This window comes from Phoxinus phoxinus, assembly GCF_949152265.1.
Source record: "Phoxinus phoxinus genome assembly, chromosome: 1".
In the NCBI taxonomy this organism is placed as follows: Eukaryota; Metazoa; Chordata; class Actinopteri; order Cypriniformes; family Leuciscidae; genus Phoxinus; species Phoxinus phoxinus.
The window spans coordinates 16,105,763-16,118,080 of NC_136876.1; the positions used below are offsets into that span (position 1 = coordinate 16,105,763).

At 36.1% G+C, this 12,318-nt stretch overlaps 1 protein-coding gene across 1 annotated transcript in view; it reads left to right on the forward strand.

Annotated features, from left to right (window-relative positions):
• coro7 (coronin 7) overlaps positions 1 to 12,318 on the forward strand; it is a 156,290-nt gene that overhangs the window by 11,864 nt on the left and 132,108 nt on the right. Inside the window, exons 5-7 of the mRNA XM_079612165.1 lie at positions 171 to 354; positions 2,527 to 2,603; positions 12,183 to 12,233. Of these exons, the coding sequence (XP_079468291.1) occupies positions 171 to 354; positions 2,527 to 2,603; positions 12,183 to 12,233 (312 nt within the window). The remainder of the gene's footprint in view (positions 1 to 170; positions 355 to 2,526; positions 2,604 to 12,182; positions 12,234 to 12,318) is intronic.

Genomic DNA, 12,318 nt, shown 5'->3' on the forward strand with positions numbered 1-12,318 from the left:
ATTCAGGAATTACCATTATATAGGTGTTTAATAATATCTTTATTTCTCTTTTCTCTTTCTCTTTCTCTTTCTCTCTCTCTCTCTCTCTCTCTCTTTCTCTTTCTCTTTCTCTTTCTCTTTCTCTTTCTCTTTCTCTTTCTCTTTCTCTTTCTCTCCCTCTCCTCATTCAGGTGAAGCTGTGGCGTGTGTGTGATCCGGATCAGGATCAGCCCAGTAATGCTGAGGTCACTCTGAGCCCCGGAGACGGGCGGCTGGAGGTCGTCCTCTTCCACCCCGCGGCCTCGGGTCTGCTCGCTGTGGCGTCTGCGAGGGCCGTCCAGCTGTGGGACGTCACACGAGACTCCGCCTTGACAGGTAAACTCACACCTTTCACATTCCTACGTACATCCATCACTGCTGTTAAACACCAGATTCAGTCTTGTCTTCAATTACTTCACGTGTACACTTAAGCCCTATTCAGACTGTAATTGTTTGTCATTTCAATATGCCAGGTATATGCTTTTTGGGGAGATAGATTTATTTATTTATTTTTACATGTATTTTTTTTTACATTTTTTTTTTTTTTTTCACATTTTTTTTTCAATTGATTTTCAATTTATGTCTTTGTTTGTTTATATTTTTATATTTATTTATTTAAAATTGATTTATTTTTAACAAATTATTTTGTTTAAATGTACTTATTCTTTAATAAATAAATAAATGAATGACTTAATTTGATTTATTTGTTATTTATTTATTGTTTATATTTAATTAAGTAATGTTTTAATCAACTAATTATTTTATAAATTCATTCATTTATAAAATTATGTATGCATTTTTTTATTTCGTTTTTTTTTTTTTTTTTTTTTTTTTTCATTTAATTTATCTTTCACTTAATTAATAACTTTTTTTTTAACATGCAACATGATAGTGTCGTAAGTTAACTCGCACCCAAACTGATTTACCAAGACAACATTTACAAGGCCCAAAAAATCTGTTTATTTAAATACAAAAAATCCAACTAGTGACAAGTGCTGTAGGTACACAGCATAGAAAAAAGCTCACAAATAAGTCCAATCAGCTCAACTGTTAAAATGATCTCGTCCAATGACAGAACCTCTTCCCTCGTCTGAATTCATGACTTGCACTTACAGCCTGAATAATGCAGTTCATGAAGGTTTTGTCTGCAGCTTTTTTTGTCTCTGCTGTGTGTTTCTTTTGTGTGTGTTTTGTCTCTGTGTGTATGTGAATGTTTGGTTTGATCCGCTGAGCCTCTGGTGGCTGTTACAGTCCTCTGGGGTCTGATGTGGAGCGTCTGAGGTAAATGCCCCTCAGAGCTGCGGGCCGCGTGTCCCCGGGGCCCCATGATGGCTGCTGGTGCTTCCCAACCTCGCATCTCACACCGCTGTCCGCCTTCATGCGTGCTCATGTGTTAGCTGTGTTTCATTCACTCCCTCTGTCGTTCTACACCAGACTCTGTCACTTACAGCTAAACAAATCCAGCGCCACGGAATCAGATCTCTGAGAAAATGAGAAGCGTTTTAGTATTTTAACCCTGGAATTGATTTCCTAATATCTGGCCCCGTTTACACCTGGTATTAAGAGAGCAGAGGCAGTTGAAAACACATTCGACCGGATTGCTTTCGTAGTGTAAACGCTCATGTGGTCGATATAGAAGAAGATATCTACTCTCCACCTACTGACTTAAAGCGTAAACAACATTATGGCGGGTTATGTTAAAGACGGATTAAAACACCAGGTGTAAACAGGGATGTGTCTCCCTCGTCTACTTGTGATCCGATCGACCATAACACACCTGGTGTAAACAGGGCCTTAGTTTTGGCCAAACAGATGGATCTGATAGAATAAATACAGCTAATAAACTATAGTTAACCTGTGTTATTTTTTGTATTATTTATTAGTACTTTTATAGAATTTATTAATATTTTGAATTAGCTTGTGTTTCTGTTTTTATTTTCAGTTTCCATTTCAATTTTAGTTCGTTTCAAATTTCTATTTAGTTGTTATTTCAGTTTTAGTCATTTTAACTTTAACTTTAGTACTTCAATTTCATTTTAAATTTTTAGGTTTTTAGGTTTTCTAATTTTTATGTTTTTGTATGCCTAATTTCACACATTCGGATCTCTGAGATCTACATTGGCATAATACATAAGCTTTTCCCAGCGCATTGGTTTGTGCCGCCTCACTTCCTTAACGTGTGTGTGTGTGTGTGTGTGTGTGTTTGTTTGTGTGCGCGTCTGTCTGTGTGTGTGCATGTGTGTGTTTGCGTGTGTGTGTGCGTCTGTCTGACTGTCTGTGTGTGTGTGTGTGTGTGTGTGTGTGTGTGTGTGTGTGTGTGTGTGCGCGCACGTCTGTCTGTATGTGTGTGTGAGTGAGTGTGTGTTGTGCTCAAATTCCCAGCACTATCATGCTTTTCTGTATTCCTCACTGTCACACGTGTTTCTTTTTTGAGAGATTGTAAACTTACCTTGAACGTTTGTCTTGTGGATATGGTGTGTGTTGTGACGTGTGTGTGTTTGTGTGCAGTTCTGGAGCAGCATGCGGATCAGCTGCAGGGTCTGGCCTGGAAAGAAGACGGATCACTGCTGGCTTCATCCTGCAAGGTAACGGATGAGCAACACGTGTCTCAGCTTCTGATGGAGAAATCATATAGAGGAGAGTTATAAACTCTGATAATAAACTGTGTGCAGAGTTAGGGCCGCTTCACACTGAACACGGTTTTGCTGTTCAAGATGTGAGAACGAAAGACAGCTCAAGGTCCAGAGACGTGCTTTTTAAAAGTGTAACGGTCAAACGCGTTCGTCTAGCGATGGAGAAGTAGAGCAGTGTGTGATGGAAAAACACATTCTGTGTGAACGGCCACAGGTCCTGTTTTATCATGCTGCGAATATATAGAACATAAAGAATTGATCAGTGTTTTTTTATAATAGTCAGATACTCATTAATATTAATTTTTAAGATTAATAATGAATTAAGATACATTTTTATTGATTTTAGTTTGAATTATTTTAGTACACATCTATTTTAAATAAAGTTTTTATATTTTATTTTATTTCAATTGGAAAATTCATTGGTTTTAGTTAACTGGAATCTTTTTTCTTTTTTTTTTGGCCAAATAGACTGATTAAATGAAATCAAACAGAATAAATAAAGCTTACAAACTATAGTTAAAATCAGTGCTATTTTTTTTGTTTTGTTAAAAAAATTATAATTTTATTATATATTTTTTTCATATTTTCAGTTTTTATTTTAATGTTAGTTTAAAATATATATATATTTCTTAATATTTCTTATTTCCATTTAGATTTTCTATTTCAGCTTTAATAATTTTAATACTTCAATTTATTTTATTTCAGTTATTTATTATTTCAGCATTTCTAATTTTGGTTTCTTTTTTTACTTTAATAATTTATTTCTTTGTATATTTTATTTTAGTTCAGCTTTAGTACGAATATATATATGTATATATACACACATCTCATTAGAGCTGTTCTGTTGCTCATCACCTTTTTTTGGTCTTGTGTTTATAATGTTGATAATATGATGGATAACAAATATTACAAGTTACAGTTATGGTTAAGTGGAGGCACATACACATGATGCTTCTAGGAGTTTTCTGAAAAGTGCATTAGCCAACCACAGACAGTAGCACATTCTCACCAATAGATGTCGCCAAAGTGTGTGTTTTCCCCCAGCATGCCCCTCTTCACCCTGGATCATTATTACACATTATTATGGAGTACATTATTATCACGTCCACAGGGGTGAAACTCATAAACCCTGCCGGTGTCATCGAGGTCTGAGAGGATAAGAATCAGTCAATCTGATTTGAGGAAGCTTAATATATCCGGCCTCTCTTTGTCTTTTGCTTACGGTTAATTACGCATCCGCACTTGTTCACGATGGAGGACACACACTTAATATAGCCACATGTGTCAGTGTGATCCACCTAGTGCAACTCATTAGAAACATTAAACCACCAAGTCTTTTCCTCACTGCAGATGTGTTTCTATTTCTGGACACACAGGTTTGTGTTTGGCAGGAACAGTGTTTTGATTGAGTTCATGGAAAGAGTTTTGTTCAATCAAGCGGATGAAGATGTACTGGAGTGTTTAAAATGTAAATGTGATTGGTTTGCGGTGTTATATTTTTTCTCAAACCTTCCTAACACACACACACACACACACACACACACACACACACACACACACACACACACACACACACACACACACACACACACACACACAGTCAAAAGTTTTTGATCAGTGAGATTTTTAATGCTTTTAAAAGAAGTCTCTTCTGCTCACCAAGGCTGCATTTATTTGATAAAAAAACAAAACATTAATATTGTTAAATATTATTACAATTTAAAACAGCTGCTTTCTATGTGAATATCTGTCAAATGTAATTTATTCCTGTGATCAAAGCTGCATTTTCAGCATTATTACTGCAGTCTTCAGTGTCACATGATCCTTCAGAAATCATTCTAAATGATTTGATGCTCAAGAAACATTTCTCATTATAATCAATGTTGAAAACGGTTATTTATAGTTTTATTTTAGGATTCTTTGATGTATAGAAAGTTCAAAAGAACAGCATTTATCTGAAATAGAAAGCTTTTGTAACATTAAACACTACCGGTCAAAAGTTTGGGGTCAGTACGATTTTTTTATTTCTTTCCCCAAAAAAATAGAGTACTTTTATTAATCAAGGATGAATTAAATTGATCAACAGTTACAGTAAAGACATTTATAATGTTACATAAGATTATATTTCAAACAAATGCAGTTTTTTTTTTTACTTTCTATATATCAAAGAAAGTATAGCAGCACAACTGTGTTCAACATTGATAATAATCAGAAATGTTTCTTGAGCATCAAATCATAATATTAGAATGATTTATAAAGCATCATGTGACACTGCAGACTGGAGTAATGATGCTGAAAATTCAGCTTTGATCACAGGAATAAATTACATTTTACAATATATAAAAATAGAAAACAGTTATTTTAAATTGTCATAATATTTAACAATATATATGTTTTTTTTGTGGTATTTTTAATCAAATAAATGCAGCCTTGCTGAGCAGAAAATACTTATTTAAAAAAAATGTTAAAATCTTACTGACCCCAAACTAGTGTATGTATGTATATAATATATATATATATATAAATTTTTTTTAAATATTATATTTCTCTTTTTTAACCTCAAAATAAGTTTTATTATTTTGAAAAGCGAATGCCATAATGTCTGAGAGCTGAAAGTGGCGGCATCTACAGCTGGACTCTGTGTTGTTTGAAGTGTCGAGTTCAGTCTCACCTGGCCCCCGGGAGCCCGGCGCCAGACCCCCCGAGCGCCTGATTTAGCACCCCAGAGGAGAGGCACGCTCACCCGCCCCTGCAGGAGGAAATGGGGAGCAATCCATAAAGAAATAATAACACGCTGCAGAGCTTTTCCATCAGCCTGTTTAATGCTCTCAAAGGTGCAGAGCCAGAGATGCTGGAGTTTATGGCGGGATGAGGAATTTTAGGATTCGTTTATGAGGAAAAATGAGGTCGTCTGAGTTTGAACTGAACGCTTTGTGCTGATTCTAGACGGCGATCACTCCTGTTTTAACTTACTGACATCTTTTATTTTGTGAAAAATAGTGGCTGACATATATATATATATACTATTTATATGTGTTTCTTTTAACATTTTTATATTAATGCATTATTCATTTTTATGTGTAATCATTTATTATTGTTTAATGTTGATTTATATTTTTTATATTATTTGTTTATTTATTTTAACATTTTTATACTAATTAATTGTATATTCATTTATTTTATATTAATTTATATCATATTTATTTTTATAATATTTAACATTTTATGCTAATTTTTTCATATTATTTTTTATTATTTTATATTTATTCATTTGAACATTTTTACATTAATACATGTTTGTTTATGAATTTATTACGTTTATATTAAGTTATATTTAGTTTTGTTTTAACTGACATTATTATATTTATTCATTTTTGTATGAATACATTTTATTTTTTTTATTTGTTAATTCTCTCTTAATTTATTATTTTTATACTTATTTATTATTGTATATGAATTTATAGCTATTTATATACATTTATTGTTTTTTACTTTTTTTATAATATTATTTTAACATTTTTATTTATTACATTTTATTTTATTTTTTATATTTATTACATTTTATATTGTTTATATTTAAATGTATACGTAAACAGATCAAGTGTATTTATAACACTAAGCTATATTCCACCCTGAAGCCATTAAGAATAACACGTCTCACGACAGTGGACCAGAATGCATCCTAATATTTCAGAGGAGAGTCGGAGAGGAAAGCTAAGACGGGACAAAGCTATAAATGTGACACGAGATCACAGACTGAACTCCAGGTCTCTGAGTCGAGCTGTAATTTAAGCTAATATGCTCTCCAATCTCCCCAGATCCAGCGTATTAAAGCAAATAAGCACTGCCAACATGTGCGTTCAATTCCAGCCGCTGTCCCCCATTAGGTGAACGGGAGGAGAGCGCGGCTCGGGACAGGCCTGGTTTGGAGGCATGGACCCGCATATTTTATGACACGCAAATGCCTGCCACATGAACGCCGAGGCTTTGTTCCACAGCGACAGTGGAAGTTTATGATTAAAAACGCCATCAAAGCATTAAAGCAGGTGTGGATTTATGAGCGCGTCTGTGACTCTGCTTTCGAGTTTTGTTTTAGTTCGACAGACCAGGGATATTTGAGCTAACTAAAACCATTACAAAAAAAACATTATTGTTACTTGAAATAAAATAAAATAAGAGAAAAAGCCTTGAACTTATTTTGCCAACTAGTTTTCATGTAGTTTAACTTGAACCATTTATAAAAAAAACAGTAAACATTTAAAAAAAAACTAACAGCAACAAAAACATGACAAAATTACTCAAATAAAAATAAGAACGAATTAAAAATTTGAATAAAAACTGTAAAAATATCTCGGTGATAAAATAACGCGTTTTATTATATCTTAGTCAGACTTATGATGTAATATCTTTATTTTTCATGTAAACTGATAGTCTATATGTAATACTGAGGTATATTTCACCTGAACAGACTCGAAGTGAATGCCGACACTGTAGAGCAGCTTTACAGCAGAATTGATGAACTTTTTGTTAAGTTTTAACTTTCAAGTTATTGAACAGAACTGAATCAACATTGAACTGAGTTCAGCTGAACAATGACATGCTGTATTTTAAGCTGCTTTGAAACTATCTTTTACTTGAGCACATTCAGATGAACGTGAGAACTGTCAATCTGAGCGCACACACACACACACACACACACACACACACACACACACACACACACACACACACACACACACACACACACATTCTTGTACATCTATCTTTATGAGGACATTCATTGACACAATGCAAAGTTTACCCTAACCCTACCCATCACAACTAAGGCCTCATCCGCACTACTGCGTTTTAGTTTAGAAACGGAGACTTAAAACGAATACGATCTCCGTCCACACCAGCGTTTTAGCTGCCTATTAGAATTGATCTCCGTCCACATTAAAACGACTGAAAACTGTTTTTGTATGTTTTCTTCCCGGCGACGGGTCATGTGATGGGTGTCTGACGAATCAGGGAAGGATACGCCATGACTGATGACACCCAATCATAGAGCCGAGCGTGAGCCTCTGCGTCATCGTTTCTAATGTCCTCCGTTTTGACCAGTCTTCACTAAAACGCCCTCCGGAGATTCAAAATGCAAAACGGGGTCGGAGCGTTTCTAAACTTCTCCGTTTTAGGTCTTCGTTTTTGCCGTTGTAGTCTGGACGGGAGGTGCAAACGTAGCAAAAGGTCTCCGTTTCTAAACGAAAACGCAGTAGTGTGGATGGGGCCTAAGGGCCTAACCCGAAACCCTTACCATAACCTAATTATAACCTTAACCCATAAAACCAAGACTTGACCCTCAAACAGGCCTTTAAAGGGGTCTCAGAAAGTGAGGCCCGGCCAAAATGTCCTCACTTTACTCTCTTTGTCCTCATTCCAATGGTCTAAAAGTCAAACTGGTACTCACAAATATAGTTGTACAAGCACGCACACACACACACACACACACACACACACACACACACACACACACACACACACCTGTGTTTGCATGTGCGCTGTGTGTTTTCTTTTCCTGCAGCATGTGCGATGGGCTTCAGGGGGCCGTTCGGGTCAGACTGTGTGTAGTTTGTTACGTTTGTGTAGGCGAGTAATAAAAGCCTCCATGTTAAATCACGAGCCTCAGTTTAAAGCCGTGCAGATTCTGATGTGCGATCAGGTTCTGCTGTGTGTTTACACTCTGATGGTAATCTCTGCAGCTGATCTGGGGTCAGGAGAGTCAGATGCGGACTGGGTGGGCCGCCGTTTGCAGCGGCAAACTATAAACAGCAAATAAAATAGCATGACTGCATAGTGCATGGCATGAAAGATAGATTTAATAACACACTGGATTCTCTTGAAGGGATAAAGTAGTAGTTGCTGCTCTATGTGTGAAAACTTGTATTAATCTGATCGACTGATGAATGAAAAATTAAGATGTTAAAGTCCCCCTAGTCAATAATTTGATCCCTTAAAACTCACCTTTGATCGCCAAAATTACATATTTAAACGATTCCTTAAAAAAATGTTCTTCATGCCTTAAAATAACTTGACAGTAACTCTTGCCTCATTTAGTATACGCGGATCTATGAATATGCAAATGAGCCCCGTCTCCACTCACTCACACCAGCTCCGAGATCCACTGGTTGACGATCACACGTTGATCTGATAGGTAGTTTGTGACGTCAGAAACACCAGCGTTTTCAAACCGCGTTTTTGAGACTGTTTGTACTAAACACTCAGCAATGGTGTTGATTTATGAATTTGCGCATGGTTTGTCTTAAAGCATATTAAAAACACCACATAGACTTATAAACAACATTAAAAGCTTGATTTTCACCACAGGGGGACTTTAATTTTCGGTTTATAAGAACAAGAACAGCAGAAACTTTTTTTGTTTGTTTATCTGTTATTTTGGTGGAATGTCAAGTTGAGCGCATTGCATTGTGGGATACAGCATTCATCACAGTTTGCTCTGTTGTACGCTGCACTTCTTGTGAACTATCGTAGTGTCTTTGAATATATCTTGAAATATCTTAGTATTCCACACGTGCACTATTTATGAAGTATGCCTACTAAAAGTGATATGGCAGTATGCTGTTCCAAACTCAGTAATTTTCACATTGCAAAACTTCTAAATCCATTATTACCCATTTTGTATGCGAAGCAATTAGCCAATCCTAACAGAGGTCATTTACTGTATGGTAATGTGGAAGGAAGGAACAGTAGCGAAAACGTCTGAGAGAAAGTGAAATAGTGATCATCAGTCTAACATTATTAGATGGGTTCAGTAGTTTGTAACCTGACCCGTTTGAAACCCTCTCTTTTGTGATGGCTCTGCTCTTTTATTTGAGGTTATTCAGCATAAACGCAGCATGTCACTGTGAAATACTGTGGCTCTGTGTGAGCGGTTACTGTTTGTGTTCGTGCTGTTGTCTTGATTTGTAGTCTTGGTTTTGGTGACTTGTGTCTGGTGTGTTTTTCTGGAGAAGAGGTGGCAGTGGAAGGGTGCATTATGGGTAAAAAGGCATTATTCCTGGTTTCCCAGTGTCTTTAGGGAGGGTTTGAGAGCATCTGTCTCACAGGACTGAAAACACACAGTGACACTGAGGGCAGGATTGAAAGGCATCATAGACACATTCCAGCTGTCCAGCTATGACATTTTAATTGTAAATATATATATATTTTTAAATATATATAATAGAAGTACTAAAATATTCATATAAATGGTTCAGTCTGATTAGAAATAGACTATTTACACAACATTTGTCTGTTCTGTGAATTTTTATGCTTATTAGAGCATCCTGCCGAAAGCTCAGTCAGTGACTTATGTGCAAAGTCTGTTGTGATTGGTCTACTCTGCTCTGATTGGTCAGATGACCCAGTCTGTTGTGATTGGTTTACTCTGCTCTGATTGGTCAGATGGTCCAGTCTGTTGTGATTGGTCTACTCTGCTCTGATTGGTCAGATTGCCCAGTCTGTTGTGATTGGTCTACTCTGCTCTGATTGGTCAGATTGCCCAGTCTGTTGTGATTGGTCTACTCTGCTCTGATTGGTCAGATGACCCAGTCTGTTGTGATTGGTCTACTCTGCTCTGATTGGTCAGATGGCCCAGTCTATTGTGATTGTTTACTCTGCTCACATTGGTCAGATGACCCAGTCTGTTGTGATTGGTCTACTCTGCTCTGATTGGTCAGATTGCCCAGTCTGTTGTGATTGGTCTACCGCTTGCAGCGTGTGGCGGAAACCAAACTCCTATTACCATGTCTGAATTTCAGCTCTGGATCTTCCTCAGCAACTAATAAACAGTTATACGAACAGTAACGATGGTGTCGGATTTTCCGTAAAAATTTAAGCACGAGTCCTCATCTGGAAGTTTAGCAAAGTGGATTTGCTTTGGCAGTGTAGAAAACAGTGTCTTCTCAATATGTGGACAACACAAACCAAACTCTCAGTCTCAGCTACATCTACAGTGTTTGAGGGTCAAAGTAGACGTTGTTCACGGGCAGTCAATGAAGAACATAGGCTGGGATTATGGAACAATTTGGAAGTATGGAAAAAAAAGAAGTAAGACCGAATTACTAACAACTAGTTTCAGGCAGTTCAGAATCGCCTCTTTCTTTTAGGAGACAGTAGCTATGTTTCCATCCACACGTTTTTATCCGAATGAAGTGATATCGAATGAAAAATGCCTTATGGAAACCGTAAAATTCGATTGAATTTCATGAATTTCGACTCAAATCAAATGCGTTCGGTCTCATCGGATTTTAAATCCATTCATTCTCAAATCAATTCGATATACCAATTTGATCGCAACACAGCATGTGACGTCATTACGCACAGGTTTTTATTCGCTTTAAAGCCGTTGGATGAAAACACACTTTTACCAGCTTTATTCGCATGAGTTTTTTTTACCGAACTTCAGATAATTCGATTGACAAGTGGATGGAAACTTAGCTACCAACTCCATTTATCAGCACTTTGATCTTTGGATCTTTTCAGACCATTTACATTCACAAGCATTCACATTTACTCACTACATGAAGGGGGCACTTTAACATGTGGAGTGCTACTTGCTTGATATTGCGATAATTACGATTCTGTCTCAATAGACAGCTGCCTATGTAGACAGTGTATTAGGTCAAAATGGTTTTGAAACCCTCTGTGTCCTGATAGTAGATGATTACGCTCTGTTTTTATGGTGTGTGAGGACTCTTGAGAGTATGTGTCAGTCTCTGGTCTTCATTAAGGATTTGTTGTGTTGAGTGAAAGACGTAGTGCCGGTCGCAGCCTGTTCCTATTAGTGCTCATTTCCCCTCACTGATCCGATTCTCTCTCCTGATTGGCTGTCTTTGAGTGTAATGGGGTCGTCTGATGGTCACAGATTGACTGAACTGATTTTGACGTTGAGTTCAGTCTACACCAGGATTTACGCTTGCCAGTTATGTTGACAGACTCATAACACATACCACATGAAGTACTTAGTCACTACACTGAAACACAAGCCTAAAGAATCACATCAGAATCAAGAAAGTGTTATATTAAGTATTGTGCATTTCAACACACTGTACCTCAAATGACCTCAACTGTGGGAAAATATGTCATTGTGTTGATGCATAGTGTATGTTAAAAAAAAACTATATATTTTTAAATGTATATGCACAATATAATTCAGATTAATAATAATATATATAAATATTAAACTATTTTTAAGTAACTTTGAGTTGACAAATTACTTTAAATATTAGAAAACAGAAAATTGTAACTTTTTTAAAATTAATATTCTTCAATGCAGCCTTTTTTTCTTTTTTTTTTAAATACAGATGTTAGTTATTTTTGCTGATGTTTTTAATTTATGCTATTGTAATATACAGTTATATTTTAACCTGGGTTATGTTGATGGACTAACAAATACCACATTTTTTATTGCTTAAAATTATAAGATAATAATTATTTCTTATTTCTGCTATTGTGATATAGTTATATTTTAACCTCTGCTTTTTTTTCCCTTAGGACAAAAAGCTGCGACTCTTTGACCCGCGGGCCCAGCCATCTGCCGTTCAGGTTTGATTTTATTCTCATATTATCTGCTATATTGCCATTTACAGGTATCTACATAATTTTTGTCGAAACTGTGATACATTTTCTT